This window comes from Epinephelus moara, chromosome 1 (genome assembly GCF_006386435.1).
Source record: "Epinephelus moara isolate mb chromosome 1, YSFRI_EMoa_1.0, whole genome shotgun sequence".
Classification (NCBI taxonomy): Eukaryota; Metazoa; Chordata; class Actinopteri; order Perciformes; family Serranidae; genus Epinephelus; species Epinephelus moara.
Window position 1 is genome coordinate 5910913 of NC_065506.1, and position 17276 is coordinate 5928188.

The following is a 17276-nucleotide window of genomic DNA, read 5'->3' on the forward strand; positions in this document are numbered from 1 at the left end:
TGTTTCCATGACAATGAACCCTAATGAGTCTGGTTGTCTTTTAACTCAGTCCTTGTCGTTATGCAGTAAATGTTTACCATTACACAGCTCAGAGGATTTCAGAGCCAAATTCACTCTCAGAATTAGAAGAATGTTCAGAAACGGTGTGAGCGCTTACTTTCTGTAGCGGGTGTGTTGTAGTTTCATTTACAGCCATTAGACAGAGTTATTTGTTGTGCCTCCACCTCGGTGCCACCCACACAGCCCCTGCCGTCCCTCCAGTGCTGTTCTCAGCGCTGATTAGATGACCGAGAAGGCTGCAGACCGCCGCAGTCCTCCGGCGCTTCCCCCTCACATCGCCGGCTGAGTCTTTTGTTTTTACGGCTACAATTAGAGCCCAGACGTGTAAGCGTTTTGTGCAGCTCCTGCAGAATCAACAAAAGCTGCCTATTAAACTCCTCTTTAGTGGCACTGTCCCTCACTTTTATATCCTCGCTGGGTTTATGAGTGTTAGAGGCTGAAAGGCCAATACACCCCCACATCCCACAACTCAGCCTGGACCTTATTTACTCTCTCTTTTCTCTTTTCTGTCTCCTTGTGCAGTTTCATCTCCTCTCTGTTTCCTAAATCTTCCTTTATTCTCTTTGATTCTCTTAATTTTGCAGCCTCCGCATCTTTCCTTTCCTTATCTCCTCGTCTTTCACCATCTTTTCTGTTTTCTTTCATTGAACCTCTTTGTTTCTCATCTTTATTTGGCCTTTTCTTTCTTTCTTTCTTTTTTGCCTCTCCTCATCTATATTTTTGTGTCTTTTCTTTATCCCCCCTCTCCCATGCTTTATAACCTCATCTTATCCTTTTCTATTATTTTCTTTTTTTCTCCTCTCCTCTCCTCTCCTCTCCTCTCCTCTCCTCTCCTCTCCTCTCCTGCTCCTGCTCCTGCTCCTGCTCCTGCTTCTCATACTCTCTCTGTGTTCTTTCCATCTCTTCTCTCCTCCCTTTTCCTCCCATCTCAGCACCTTTCATTGCTCTTAACGACATACAGCGCATACATCAACCTCACTAATTAACTCATAAATCATCTCCATGCACTTGGAAAGTTTAGAGCTCTGGCAGAGTGTTTGAGCGGATTCCTGTACTCATTTTGATCCACATTTACAGCAGATAATCACAGTATTTTTAACTAGAAATTACATTTAATCTTGTAAATCTTCTGCAAATTGTCAGTTGTCTGTTGTTTTCTTCTCCTTCCAAGCTTCCGACCATAACGCAGAATAAATAAATGTTTCCTACCACAATACTAGTTATCATCTGTTTCCTTTAAGTCTAAAAGTTCATTTCAGATTATTATTCTTAGTGTCTGACAACCATTTGGAATGGATCCCTACAGGGACAGGCCCTTTTGTTAAAGAGTAAGATCCTTTTTGCTTGACCAGAAACACCCCTGAAATTGCTATAGCCAAAGCCATTAGACTCAATTTCAATAAACAGGAATTCTATTCTGGTAAAATACACTCCATTCAAAGTAAACGGAAACAAAATAAAACTAAAAAATAAACATCTTGGTTTGTCTCTCTACTGTTCCAAAAATCACCAGCTCTGGTTGTAATAAACTCTTAATTCGCCCAGATATCAGCCCTGTGATAGTCTGGTGACCCGTCCAGGGAGTACCCCGCCTCTTGCCCAATGACAGCTGGGATAGGCTCCAGCCCCCCAGCGAATGCTAACAGGGTAAGCAGTTACAGAAAATTAATGAATGGATCCCCCAGATCGATGTAAAAATATGCTGGCTCTATACATGCTAAAATTAGTGTTAATTTCAAATCTATTCAAGTTCAACTATGGATTTGGGGATAGCGATTTCAGGGCTGTTTCTGGTTAAATAAAAAGGATTTTATTGGTTGCGGTGGTTACATTGCAGCCTGTCACTGCTGCGGGCTGCAGCACTTTGACTCAATAGTGGACCAATTTCAAAAATTGCTGTTTTTCATTTGTCACTTAAACACAGACACATGGGAAAATAGGATCCAGGTAAAAAAAATGTAGTGCTCTTTAAGATGCATGAAACCAGCAAATGTTTGCCTTTTTCTGCTTAAAAAAAACAACTATCAAACAGTTTTTGATAATCACTATAGTTGCCAATTAGTTTTCTGTTGATCAACTAATTGTTGACTATCTCAATCTGCACACATCATGTGATATCTTTGAAAGCACCAGAACAGCTGCTACACAGTTTGATAAGATACTGTTTTGCCAGAGACTTTTGTCTGAGCTAATGTTTGCAGGAACAAAAATCCCAACTCATGGTGCACCATTTTCTGCAGCTTTTAACTGCATGTCATGTTCTATGAGTGAAGGGACAACAGAGCACTGTGTTGTCTTTGCTTACTGTTGGTAATACTGTTAAGAGCACAGATTGTTTCTGTGAAATATTTCCGCACTGAGCTCCAGAGCTGTGCAGATGATTACAGATGATTACAGATTGTCAGATCCTCATGTTGAACTGCCAGATGTGTAATTGACTTTTTTCTGGCTTCAACATTTTCCACCGTTGTTCAAAAACCATAGAAGCAGAAATGTAGCGGCAGAGACCAATTTTAATGCAACAAAAACTGTTTAAACCAAAGAACGTGGCCACAAACATGCACATACAGAGAAGGGCTGAAAGCACATACGGAAAGTAAAAGCATACAAACAAGACTAAAAGCCTCACTAATATGTCTGCAAAGGCAGTGCCCACAAGACCCTGAAAGCTTAGCTGTTCTTAGATCAGCATCACCAGTAGTGAGCATAAAAGAGTAGTGTTTTTCCTGAGATTGGCATTAGAGAAAAGAACATCAGGTCTTAGGGCAGCATGGTGGTGAAGTGGTTAGCACTGTTACTTTACAGCCAGAGGATGAGTGGTTTGAAAGTGGGGTGGGGAGCCCTTCTGCGCAGAGTATGCATTTTCTCCTGTGGCAGTGTGGGCTTTCTCTGGGTTCTCTGGCTTCCTCCCACAATCCAGAGACATGCAGGTTAGGTTAGTTGGTGGCTCTAAATTGGTGAACGTGAAAGTGAATGGTTGTCTGTCTCCATGTGTCAGCCCTGTTATAGTATGGCGACCTGTCCAGGGTGTACCTTACCTCTCGCCCACTGTCAGCTCGGAAAATTTTACATCAATCTTAACGTTACAGTTTGGTACCTCTTCTGTATGACATGTTGTCCTGTAGAGGGAGGCCAGTGAGTCACTACAATAGCTGAGGATTATCCTTTGAGGACCATGAATATTTACAACAGATTTCATCCTGCAGATACAGTATGTCCCCAGAGTTATTTTATTAGTCCATCAAACATCACAGATGGTGATGATGGAACCAGATCTCAGATTGATGTATTTCAGCTGTTGTTTGTTGAAGGGCAATCAGAGGTCCCTTGTAGGTACTGCAGTGGAGGCTTGTGTGTGTTTCCTGTGTTTTAACATGAAGCTGATTCAGCTGCCGAGGACTGAAAACAGCCGCAATGGCAGAACGACCTGACAGAGACATATGGAGCAGGACCATGTCCTCAGTGTAAACACAGTGCTGGATCATTATTAAGAAGATCCACACAAACATTTATCCTGCAGTCTATGACTGATTTGTTTTGTTTTTTTAAGAATCGGTAAAACAAACTCTTTAAAGTCACCAGCTGTTTTATGTTCTTTGTTGTGTCTGAGTTGCCACCTCTCACCTCTCTGCTGTTTCATCCTGTCTTTGAAATGTTTTGTTGGATATGTTTTATACAAACCCTGAAGGTCGACTGTGTTTTGACTCTTTCTTGTCTTGCTGTTATCCTCTCTTTACTGTGTCCTCCAAACTGCTGTCAGAATAATTCACACATTCTTCAGTTTATGAAGTACTTCTCAAAGAAGAGCTACAGTATAGATCTTAGAGATATAATTTAAACAAAAAAACAAAGATCCCTGTACACAGAGTCATGCTCAGAAACATTATCAGTAGCCATAGAGAAGGCAGGTATAATGCCACAAACTCAGTTTGTTATGTGGGGTAGGTGAAACTGTGAAGAAGTTTTATTTGTATATATATATGTATATATATGTGTATATATGTGTGTATATATATATATATGTATACGTTGTGCTTCAGGGAGGGAACATTTTTTGTTGCAGATTTTATTTGCCAAACTAAGGAGAGAGGGCAGAGTTTTTAAGACTGAGCAGTAACATAACCTGTAATTACACAATCATTAATCTCAAATACATAACATGTTTAAAAACAAGCAAAACTATATTTATATAGCATTTCATTCCAGGTGGAAGCACAAAGTGCTGCACAAAGAGAGAGGTCGACATTGCAGGCACAAAACAAAGCCAGCAACCGACCATAAAAATGGATCAAATCCATTAAAACTAAGAATAAAACCTCATGAAATAATAATTAAGATGAAGAATAAACAATAAGAGAAACAAAATCACGACTCAAAATTGTTTTTTTTTTTAATTAAACAAAACAGTAATACTATAGGAAGGATAATACAAATAATTAAAGATAAATAAAAGGACTAAAAACAGAACGAGATAAACAGGCCAATATAACATGAGTAAAACCAACAAAATACAATGAAATAATAGATAAACCAGAAAATGTAAAAGAATAAAACCAATAAGTAAAAAATAAAATAAAAGTTCAGTCAGGACCACTGTAGTCAAAGAAAACTTTATTTCCATTTCAGTATTATATTTGGCAGTATGGCTCTGTTCTGGGGCCTCTCTGCCTTTCCTCGGCCTACACAGAAAGTCAGAGAGAGCAGTTTCAGCAGGACATTATTAGTGTTGGGGTGTTTTTGTCAAATCTCTGATCAGGTTGCAGTTTGGTGAATCATTAATCCTGAACATCTCTCAGAGATTTGGTTTCTCTCTGCTGCTGTATTCTGAAGAGAGCCAGCGCTGTATTTACTCAAAAAGCCGACAGAAACAAGTGAAACATGTAAACTCAGTGTGGATTCAGCTTAAAGTTCCCTTCTTACAGCTGTAAACTCACACTCTGCTGTTTCCTGTTGGTTTTGTTTCCTTCAGGCTTCTGTCTAATTAAAGTGGGATTAATGAATCACATTGTAAAACAAAGGCAGACCTCCCGCTCTAATCAGGCTCAGCACACAGAGGGAGGCCGCCTCAGACAGAGATGGACTGACGGTGGGAGGGTTTAGAGAGCTGCTACAGCTTGTTCTGGCTTTTCTCCTTTCAGATTTTCCATGTTTAAATGTTACAAATGTGACACTTATTGACTCCCTCTCTCAGCTCAGTTCAGCCTCATTAGACTGAAACAATTTAGGATCATTTGAAGTCCTCTGCGCAGTGACATGGCTGCCAGCCTGAAGCTGAGGGGTGTGTGTGTTTTAAACAGCATCTGTACATCATTACATCCTCACTAGTTACAAACTAAACTGCATTTTTTTTTTTATTAGGAAATTGTCATTTATTTGATTACTTTTTTTGTTTTTGTTTTTTAATACACAGACAGAAATCAAATACCATCTCTATCGGGCTGACCAACAAACTGCAGTGTTTTAGTTTAACCTTAACTTTCTAATATGTTTAATGTGCATTGAAATACTCCCTTAGAAATATATGTCTACGATGGTATTTTGTTGAGAATTATTTATCATTGTCCCTTATATGGTGGTTAAAGCTGCATTGCTCCATATTTGTCCACCAGGAGGCGAAAAACTCTAAAACAACCCAACAGGCTAACACCGCTGTTGTACACCGATCAGCTGAAACATTAAAACCACTGGTGGTTGAAGTCAGTCACATTAATCATCTTGTTACAGTGCAGTGTTCTAATGGTAAACTATTGGTCCTGACACTCATATGGATGCCACTTGATGTGTTCCACCCAAATACCATTCCAGACCAAGTGCTTCTCCTCATGGCAACGGCACTCCCCGATGGCATGGTGCATTCTCCCTCACCAGGAGAATGCACCATGCCACACTACAAAAACTGCTCAGAAACGGTCTGAGGAACGTGACAAAGAGGTCAAGGCGTCGACCTGGCCTCCAAATTCCCCAGACCGAAATCTGATCAAGCGTCTGTGGGATGTGCTGGTATCCCATCTCACAACCAAAGGATCCACCACCAACGCCCCAGTGCCAGACACCACAGGACATCAGAGGTCCTGAGTCCATGCCTTGGCACGGAGCCAAGTTCAATCCAAGAAAGCCCCACTGTGGATTGGGGGTAACTTTGGGGAACTTGCATGTTCATGAATGCATGACTAGATTGGGGTGTGGGGAATTTGAAAGGCCAGGTCGACGCTTTGAGCTCTGTGTCACATTCCTCGGGTCATCCCTGAGCAGTGCAACAGTGTTTGGATGGGTGGTGTGTGTCAAGGGCCATCCACCTGAATACCAGGACCCAAGATTTCCCAGCAGAACATTGGATTGTATCAAGATGATCAATGTTGGGTCAGTTTATATTGAAAACAGGTCAAGTGATCACTTAAAAAACTAAAAATAATACTTATACAGTTTAATGAGAGACAAACATTTGTTCAGATGTATGTTTTTGTGGTGTAGTGATTCCAGTTGCAGTGGAGTTCAAGCTGTTTTATTGAGTCAATCTTTTTCTCTCTTTAGTTGAAAGGATGCTGCAGGAACTCGACGAGGGACTGAGCCCTACCTGAACCCCCTCCCCCTCCTCTCCCCGACCCTCAGAGCCCTCATTGCCGCCATCCCATCATGAACCTGCTGTGCCGTGGGCGCCTGAAGCTGCTGGTGGCGTCTCTCACTGCCATCGTCCTGCTCACCTGGCTCTACCTGCTGGCTGGAAACCTGGAGAGTGAGTACGAGCTCATTCAGAGACATATGCGCACATTAAAGGGAAAGATTAGTTCTGCCAGGCATTTCTCATTATTCAGTAGAATCTGAGAAAGCTAACTGTGTAATTTTCATGGAGATTGGGTTTGAAAAGTCAAAAGCTGATTTATAATAAAAGCCTGAAGCTGTGGTTTGGGTCAGATAGAGTCGCAGGAATCCAACCAGTGAAAACAGAAAACATCAATTATCAGACATTTTTTTGCGACTCAGCTCAATTCCTGTTCGATCCGACTATTAAGTTCAATTTTTAAACACACAGAGCTTATTTTCTGTTCAGTTTGATTTTTCATTCTGACATCCCAGGGAGCCACTAAGGCCGCATCAGTGAGCCGCAGTCAGCGCTTTTGTTTGGATCACAGCAGCCAGGGTCGGATCAGAGAGTTTTCTTTGCCACAATGCTGCCATGCTGTCTCCTGGAAGAGCTTTTAGAAAAAACACACACACACTCAGATAACCCACTCACACTGAACTGAAACATAAAAACCAGCAAGACTTTGAGACAACTTCTTACCAGATAGACACAAAATTGTCTGTGGATGTTCATGTTCTCCAGAGGATGATTTCAGTTTCCTTCTTATTTCTAGCTCCACCATCTGGCTAATACAATAAAAATAAAATTTGTAATAAATCCTTTCCAGTTTTGCAGACAGAGCAGCTGTATGGAGAGCATAATAAGTGAAAATGTTCAATATCACAATTACCAGATGTAATAAAGCATCCAAGCAAAGCTTTTAGTGTTCATGGTTTTAATATAATCCTATGCTGAGATTTAGAATTCAGTCTTGGTTTTAGAAACAGCAGTTGGCAAAACATTTTCACTACAAGGTCCATGTAGTAGCTATTCTGGAGCTTTCAGTTGCAGATGTTTGAGATTGAAAGTTCATTTTGTACAATAAATATGTGGACAGTAGCTGATATCCTACACACAATGAAGTAACAAACAGTGGAAGAGTGGAAGAACTTTACTGAAACAATGTGACATTTAACTAGAGAATCAGAGTGCAAACACATGATCAAGTTACCCAATCAGAACACTTGGATTATTTGTTTCCTTTCAAATGTTTCAAAATGAAATATGAAACAGCTTGTTTCCATCAGCTCTCTTTATATCATATTATTATATGGACACCGGATGACATTATCAATTATGTTTAGTGATTCTGTTACATTATTGCATTTCAGTGATGCTTACCACCTGAAATGCATTTGTGTTCTTTGATGAATGAATTAGCCTCTTCTGATCCACATGCACCCTGCGGTGTTTTTATAGATGTCTACTATAACTGAGATGGGGTTTACATGCAACATCATTACAGTTAAACATAGGGGAGAGCGGGGCACAACCTAACATGGGGTAAACTGTTACACAGACTTTTTAAGTGGTTACACATGGTCAATCCTTTCGTGCTTCTGACCAGTTGACCACAATACCACCAAACAGTGACCTGAAATTCCACAGAGATTGGACGTGTTTTAGTGGAGTTCAGTGACAAAGAGTGTTTTCAGTCAATTTAAGTAAATTTCTTTGTCATACTATTTTTTTCGATTACTGAGGTGTCTATGTAAGTCACCGAATCCAATCATATATTATCTTAATGACTGCCCTTTACTCCAATACATCAAAATGTATTGAAGTAAAATTATATATTTATTTAGGAAATTTAGTGGAGTAAAAATGAAAGTTGAGAGAAACATAAAAACTCAAGTTAAGTACAGATACTCCCAAAAATTACCCAAGCAGTGTGACAACATATTATAACTTTGTTGCATTACACCACTGATGTGGAAAAACTAACTTAAATAAACTCATTGAGCCTTAGTTGTTCCTACTTGACTATTTAAGTTTAATGACAACACCATTATGTTATCAGAGAAGTCTTAGGCACAGCACGTGTGTGTGGACAGAGACATGCCAATAACTAAAAGCACAAAACAAGCCCTTCAGCCTTGTACAGTGTCTGTCCCACGTCATTATTTGAGCATCAACAAGGTCGACATCTTTTCTTTCAGAGGCTAGAGTCTCTCAACATAAAACACGCTAAGGGTGAAGGGCACTGATGCTTCTCCGGTCAACTACATATTAATGCATGTGAAACATACTGATGAGACACAGAATCAAAATTCCTTCACACAGACATGCTTAATTTTTTTGTGATATTTCAACTGTTCTTGTACAATTTTGTGGAGTTTTCACTCAGATCTAATATGTACATAGAAAGCATACCAAAACAGATGGATTTAAACATACCAATTGTCTAGGTCCTGTGCGAAACTGACTGGGTGCCATAGCCATTTGTTTTTCTTCGACAGCACACACACACACACACACACACACACACACATACAGTTCCTGGTCATTAATTTACTATTTGATGTACATGTTAATGTTATCAGTGATTCTTGGATCGCAACCAGTGCAGGAATTTATTTTAGGAATTCATTTTGTTGATGATCATTTCTCTCTCAAACATGGATGGCTGATGAGTTGTTACGCTGCAGTGTAGCCATGATAAAGTGAGCTTTAGGAGCATGTCTGTGCTCTGAGCAGCAACACATGGCTTCAAAAATAACCAGCGTCTCCTGCTGCCACATGTTTCTCTGCAGATCAGATTTTGGTCATTCTATCTTTCTCCTTCTCTTCCTTGCTCTCCGTCTCTTCCTTCCTGTCAGATTCAGAGATTCTTTTTTGGCAGGACTGTAGTTAAATACAGTATTGCCAGATCATTTTCACAAGTTTTACAACGTGAGTATAATAAATCAAAATGGTTTACACCTTAGTACTTTATATACAGTATATATGATACACAGTGGTGCTAAGTATTTATCTAAGTGCAGTTCTAAAGCACTTGTACCCTGCATTTTTTAATGTTATGCCACTTTATATTTCTGCTCTACTACATTTATGTGACAGCTACTTTGCAGATCAAACAGGAAATCAAACCACCCAATAGTGTGTAGAATATAAAAACAATAAAATTTTGTTTATATGTGTGTGTAAAAATAATCCAATAGAACAATACATAATCATATGCAGTAAGTTTTTCCCGCATTGTAGATGCTTTTATATTTAATTCAGTAAACTTTGCAGATAATACTTTTACTTGAGTCAAACTTTGATTGCAAAACGTTTTAATACACTCGAGTATTTTGTTAACTTACCTTTGAATGCTGTTGTTGTGTGTGTGTACATATATATATATATATATATATATACAGTCAGAAAGTTTAGACAGAATTTGAGGGTGCTTCCTTCCTTCCTTGCTTGTCGCTGTTGTCTCCTTCTACCCTCTCAGATTAGGGTGTGAACATTCCCAGCATGCCTCACTTCAGCTGTGGGCCAGCTGCTGCCCCAACAGGGTGACGGAGGAGGAGGAGGAGGAGGAGGAGGAGGAGGAGGAGGAGGAGGAGGGAAAGACAGAGACTGTGAGTGAGGTGAAAGAGAGAGTGAAAGACGGAGACAGAGGAAATTAGAGACAGAGAGCAAAAAGAGGTAGAGGAGATGGAGGCAAAGAGAAACAGACATAAAGTAGACAAAGAGAGAATGAAAATGGGAGATGATCAGAGATAGATGGAGAGATAGAGGGAAAGTAGAGAAGGACATGGAGAGAAAGATGGATGGAGGAGAAATGTATGAGAGACAGGACACAGAGAAGAGGATGAAGAAGAGATGAAGACAGAACTACAGATAAAGACAGATATACAGAGGGAAGGAAGTGGAAGACAGTAAAAGATAAAGAGAGGGAGAGCAAGAAAAAGAAAAGAGAGGGACAGAGAAGGAACACTCACGCTGGTCAATGCAGAGTTTATTTAACAAACAGGAAGAAAAAGTGCATTTGTTAGGGACTGTTTTCAGTTGCAGATTAATCCACATTTGGTGCTCTAGTGAGTATGTGGGGCAGTAGGACGGTGTATGAGGGAGTCCAAATAAAATACTCTATGTGTGTGTGTGTGTGTGTGTGTGTGTGAGAAAGAGAGAGAGAGTGAGTAAGAGAGATGCATTAAGCTCCTGGCAGAATTTAAATATTCACAAGAAAACATGAATTAAAAACATCTTCTGAGCTTTGTGGTTTTTTCACTGCCCTCTCTGGCCGTGTAACATTTCCATGCGCCCGAGTACGGAGTCTGAGGTTAAAATCAGGAAACAACAATAGAACAAATAACTGCTCTGTTTTTGGTGGTTGTGACTATTAGAACCATTACATCAAATTAACTCAGAGTATCAGGCTGAACATGTTTTGTCGTAGCTTACATATCTCTGTGGTTTTCTCATGAAAAAAGCAGCCAACCTGTGACTGGCAATAACTGATTTTTAAACAGTTTTTAACAGAAACAAGGAAGTGAACACAACATTACCATACTGTCACCTTCTTAAGTTGATACGTTGAACTTGTTTAGTTACACATCTAGTGGTTACCCAGCAGCATGATCATTTATTTGGAGGATTTGTGTTTGTGTAAGTCCAATAGTCACTCTCTTTTACCTCTGTTTTTGGTCTCCACCAGCTATTGAGGGAAACCAGTCTCTGTAGCTGCTAAATGTTCCACTTTCTTCACCACCTTGTCTATAACTGTGTCTGTCGCCATTTGCTGCTGAGCAGATAGTGTACAGTGGCTTTTTACAGTGTTTTTTCTGAGTGAACCAGAACAGTGAAGTGAGTCAGACAGATAAAAAATGAGCTGAAACTTACTTCAAAGCTCTGTAAAGCTGAGGGGAGCTGCAGATTCAACTGATTATTCTCTGGAGGTTCATCAGTACCAGAGACCCCTGAGCCTCTTAACAATCAACAGATAGAATGAAGGGTTTTTTTTGCCGGCTCTGTATTGCCACCGTCTTTTATTCGCCTTCTCTCTGCCTCTTTCCTTGTTAGTCTAACTGTCAAGAGGTTGGATACAAAAAAACTTCAATTAATAGCCCGGGCTATTATTTGCTTAAATCACTGAACTCAACAGGCTTATATTTGGGACAGGCGTCTATATGGAATAGGCCTTTAATTCCTTTTACAAAAAACTGTTGCTCAGCAAAGATGGGAAATATGATTAAATTGTGTATTTGAACCAGTATGAATACTACTGTACAAGAAGTATGCTTCGAATAACAAATCAATCATGCGTTATGCTATGACACTCGTTTTACAGCACTTGAGGGTTACAGCACCCAGCATACCGACACAACACTTTTTCCTGTCACAACAATATTCATAACTTGAACTGATTGTTATAAAAATACTTTTGATTCTTTTGATCAGTAGACCCTTACTGACAAGAGAAATATAAATAACTTACTGGGTAATCAAGGAATGGACACATATTCTGACTTTATGATAGCCTCGGAGGAAGGGAGTCACCACTTCGTTTTCGCCATACTGGTACATACAGGCCTTTTTTTTTTTTTTTTTCCCCGTCAAAATTTGTCTACACCAGGCTAGTAAAAGAGACTGGGTGTTTAACTGGGACTAGGCTTTTAATTGAAGTTTTACGGTAGAGACTATAGAGTACCTTGATTTAAATGTCAGTAGGGATTTTAAAACATTTTTATTCCCTGTCCATTATATTGATGTTAGTGCCAACCAAGCAGCAACCTCCGGGGCTGAAAAATGAAGCCAACACAGAAGTGCTAAAACTGCAGTTCCTCTAATGGCCACTTGAGGCTGACTTCAGAAGCCAGTCAATCCCCATAAACCCCATGTTAAAATGCCCAATTTTACAGCAGAAATAAACAAGTTTGCAGCCTGGTATAAAAAAAAGGGGTTTGGTCTCTATGGCTAAGTTCTCAGTTCATGACAACTGCACAGGGGGTGATTTTTTTTTATAACTCACCAGTTAAAATGTTATTATGGCCTACAGTTACACTAGGGCTGGGCGATAATGCCAAAAATATTATCACGATAAAAAATATCATACCAGTCGATATTGATAGTTATCACACGAGAAAAGCCAAGTTTTAAGTTTAAAGGTGGAATTTTTTCACCTGAGTAATAGTTACTACTACTTAAAATTAATCCTAACTGATATATTTTCAAATAAGTCCTCAGAAGGGACTCAGTAAAGCACACATCTCTGCTAGTACTCACATTTTTAGTGTCCTCAGTAACAGACTGTTCCACAGCCCGACCTGAAGCACTCTGAGGGAATATTCACACCCCAGTTTGTCAGAAGGGCTGAAAGAAGGTGCAGAGAAAGGAGAGAAAGAAGTGTGATGAACTAATTTTCGAGTGTTAGACTCACAAGAACATGTCACTTACAAATTCTCTGTACCATGAAGAAGAAAAATGTGAAAACGTGATGTCACCTTGAAGTTTGTGAAGTGATGATTTGGCGCCTGGAGTTCAGGTTTACACTTAGAAGAGAAGACTTAGAAGACAAAGCCTGTTAGCAGCTGCTGTTCTGGATATGCTAAAATATAACTGCAGATATTAGTGTCACCTTTGAGGAAAGCATCTGCATTTCCTGTCATGGTTCAGTGATTTCATGTATCTTTATACAAAGGTGTACAGTTCTGAGGTTCTGGTAATTGAGCCTGAATATGTGCCTCCACTGGGCTGCAGTGTAAATAACAAACAGTATGACATGTTAGCAAATGAAAATAAGTTTTAGTCTTTGAAATACGCTGCAGAGTCTGACAGTCTCTCTGTCTACCTCCACAGATGGGCGCTCCCTCCTCCTGGCTCCCTGTCTAGCCGACACACCAGCAGCTCAAGTCCTAGAGCGAGCCGTCCTCGAGTCTCGGGTTCGAGAAGTGGAGGAAGAGAATCGACAGATCCGGCTACAGCTCAGCCAATCACAAGGCACCGCTGCCCAGGTGCCGGATGGTAATTATGGCAACCAGCAGTGGGGAGCCTCCGCAGACACGGGACCAGAGGACGGGGACAACACGGCGGAGGAGAAGAACAACCATACGGAGTGTCCTCGATCACCCACCGTCCAGAAGTGTGAGGTCAGCAAACGCAACAATCAACACTTGGAAACAATAGAACACAACAAGATGTCCTCATAAAAGACAAGGCAGAAGTGAAGAGTATTACTTTCTATTTCAGGATACCTCCAAATGTATTAACACACTTATGCCAAAAGATACAAGTCAAGCTGCTAAAAACATAACTTAAAAGTTTGTTGTCAGTGTCACCCATAGATTCAGGGTTTTTATCCAGTTATACTGAATTCAGCATCAGTATTTCTGCTTTGGTTACATGGAATTTCAGAGTGTGCACTGACTTAGAACAATTGTTAAACAGTATACCAGATCTTTGTGTGAGGTGTCCTGTTTCATGATTTTAATGCATAACTGCCAACCATCAGATAATAGTTCCTCACCGGCTCCTTCCCTAACTTATTCATGACTTAAGCCGGCAGTCTGCCAACCACAATTTTTGCACTTTTGTCCAGGTGTGATGAGCTCCTTCTTTTCTTTTGAGCATTAAAATGGAGGACAGTGTCAAAAAATACCACACTCAGTTTTAGCTTTATGCCGGTATACTAAGTATAATCCATTTATGTTCACCACTTTGGTCTTGACTGAAATATCTCAACAACTATTCAAAAGAGTATCACAAAATTTGGTTCCCAGATGATAAATTTTGATGATCCTCAGACTTCATCTCCAGCACCACCATGAGGTTCATATTTGTGGTTTTGAGGAAAACAGTTCAGCAGCAATAAAATGGATTGTGGTGACTCACGGTTCAGACATTTGCTAACGCTAACATTAGCACTAACTTATTTCGCAGTAAAGTAAAACTCATAGTTGAAATCAAGCAAGTATAGTTATATGGCTTTGTTTACTTTTTTCAGAGCCCTCTTTGTACAGTACTGACGTGTTGTAGAACTTCTGGTGCTCACAGACAGCAACAGTAAAGAAGTCCTCCATTTCTGATTTTTGGTAATGTTAGGAGAATTTCAATGCTGATAGGCTTTATTGGCACAGTATCACGCAGTTTTTTTGCTTAGGTTGAAACATTTCAACTCACCCAGGTCAAATGTGTGTCTTTGCATTGACTTTGTATTAAATACTGCGTGAAAAGTTTGCTTTGCCTTTGGTCTGACTACACCTCAGTCTTGTTTCAGTGTGAATGTACTCCAAACTATTAACGTTATCAGTTTATACAATACAACTAACACAAGAGATGTTACTTATTTGTGTATGTCAGCTACAGGCCATTGCACTTGAAGCTGTCAGTCTTGCTGCACTTCCTGCTGGTTACTGCTAGAGGTCACCAAAGGTCACAGGCTGTCTTGTGCATCTCAGAAAATTCCTTTAAATGCACCAGTTAGCACCACAGTGACACAATACATTTACATGGTAAATACAAGCAGTGTTGGTTGAACAATGATTGTGTTGTGTGAAAAATATATCCAAATGAGAGTTTTTGTGTATATTTACTGTAAATTACATTAAATAAATTACCACCACACCTCAGCGTATCCCAGCAGTTAATACAAACTAATCGATGAAGAAGCCAGGAGAAAGTTGACAGGGACTAAAATCCGAGGGAACACACTCGCTCTTTGAAAAGTTGGAGCTCAAAGGCTGGAAACCACATCAAAGACTTTTTGCTGCTGAAAAGCAAATGACGTGAAATCATACATATCTGAGAGGCTAAATATGAAATTTCACATCAGAGAGGGGAGTGAATGTCCTGTTGTGTGAAGTTGTCGGGGTAAGCTGCTTGTATCTCCAAAAGGGGGTGACGGCTCAGAAACCAAAAAGTGAAACTTCTGGGGGTTTTTTTTAGATTTACAGAAGCAAAAACTCACAACTAAGTTGTTGGGATTGTGGTTGCATGTTGTCATTTCATTCTGCTAAAAAAAGACTTGAATTACAGACAGAAGGACGCTGTTAACTTGTGATGAAAGCTGTCAGCACCCACAGTGTTTAAGTGTAGACGAGTGTAGTGAAATGACTTCTGTTTGCCTCTTGGTGAAACTCTGAGCTGTTAAACTTCTTCATGGTGGCTACTGCATCATCCTGCCTTCTGTCTCCACAGCTGATCCATGTAGCGTGCGTTTGTGCTGGTCACAACGCCAGCAGGGATGTGGTCACGCTGGTCAAGTCTGTCCTCTTTCACAGGTGAGTTGATTCCTTCACAACAGTTAAATGTTATTAGGCTGACCTTTTGTTCAACAGACCTTTCCTTAATCTCTTCCTTCCTCTCTGTCCCTGAACCTACAAACTTGTTTTCAACTCCACTTCAGCTTTTTCTTTCTTTCTTTGGAGCTGAAGTGGACGTGGCAATACCTGGATTTGTACAAGCTTTGAAAATCCTTGAATAGTAGCAGACCGGAAAGAAAAATATCAAGATAGATTTTGTAAATGAAAGGATGCAGCACTGGAAGTCCAGGGAAACTCTCTTCGTCATAGTCTCATTTCCCTCCAAATTTAAAAGTGCCAAATTAAAAATTATCTGTATTTCTGTGCTTCTGCACTGGCAATCACCATGGCTGGAGGGTTTCTGTTTTCAGGTTGTTCATCAGTATGCACTTCTGTACCTATGTGTTGCATGCAAAAGTTTGGGCACCCCTGATCAAAATTTCATCGACTGTGAACAGCTAAGCAAGTAAAAGATGAACTGATTACTAAAAGGCAAAAAGTTAAAGATGACACATTTCTTCAATATTTGAAGCAAGATTACTTTTTTATTTCAGTCCTTTACAGTTTCAACAAGTGCCCCTGTATTCATCTCATTCTCATGAATGAGATATCTCTGCAACACCTTGCAGGAACCTCCTCAAATTTGGCAAAAACATCCCCTTGGACAAAAGGGTGAACTGAGTAGAGTTTGGTGATCAAAGGTCAGTGTGACCTCACAAAACATGTTTATGGCCATGACTCAAGAATTCATACGTTAATTCTGATGTTAAATAGAACAAGATGATTAAGTGATGACATTTTATATCCAACAGGTGAAAGGTCACCTTCACGGTGACATCATAATGGTCTGCAAAATAACTTTTCTGGCCGTTAGTCAACATCTTGTCTGAGGGATAGAAGGGGAGACCAGTGGTCAGATACTAAATTGGTGACACTAATCTTGGGTGTCCACCTTGAAACTGTGCTGATTGTTTCAGTCTTCTGTTTTGCTGTTATGTAGCTTCTTTGCAGCAACATTTAAAGCATTGACAACTGCCATGGCTTCTTATGAGTCTGGACAGACATGGATGAAAACTGTGACTGCAAGTTGACTGGTCGCGGAGGAGTACAATCACAAGGCTGTAATTCTAAATGTTTATATGTTTACATGAGAATATAGTCTTTCAGGATTGATTAATATTTAAAAGGTGAAGGAGATTTTAGACACTTTGAATCCTACAGGGAAACGTGACCTCTTAATTTCACCACAGCACGGCTTTCTTTAGCAAAGCTTGCAACAGAAAATCAACAGGTCCCGAGGGCTTGCCTGCCTTTTTGTTAAAAAGTGGTGCTGTGGAATTATCTGTTACCTGGTGTCCCAT

The 17276-nt window shown here is 40.0% G+C and overlaps 1 protein-coding gene and 1 long non-coding RNA gene across 6 annotated transcripts in view; one reads left to right on the top strand and one right to left on the bottom strand.

Moving 5' to 3' along the window:
* The window catches only part of large2 (LARGE xylosyl- and glucuronyltransferase 2), a 144733-nt gene that overhangs the window by 95011 nt on the left and 32446 nt on the right, over positions 1 to 17276 (top strand). For all 5 annotated transcript variants that reach the window (XM_050071837.1, XM_050072000.1, XM_050072093.1 and 2 more), the window contains 3 exons: positions 6592 to 6793; positions 13475 to 13764; positions 15812 to 15894. In XM_050071837.1, the coding sequence (XP_049927794.1) occupies positions 6694 to 6793; positions 13475 to 13764; positions 15812 to 15894 (473 nt within the window). In that variant the 5' untranslated portion in view covers positions 6592 to 6693. The remainder of the gene's footprint in view (positions 1 to 6591; positions 6794 to 13474; positions 13765 to 15811; positions 15895 to 17276) is intronic.
* LOC126408966 (uncharacterized) lies at positions 6811 to 10102 on the bottom strand. The gene is made up of 3 exons (XR_007571979.1): positions 9991 to 10102; positions 7343 to 7428; positions 6811 to 7253 (listed from the first exon to the last, which is right to left on the bottom strand). It is a non-coding gene; the product is annotated as an uncharacterized LOC126408966 (long non-coding RNA).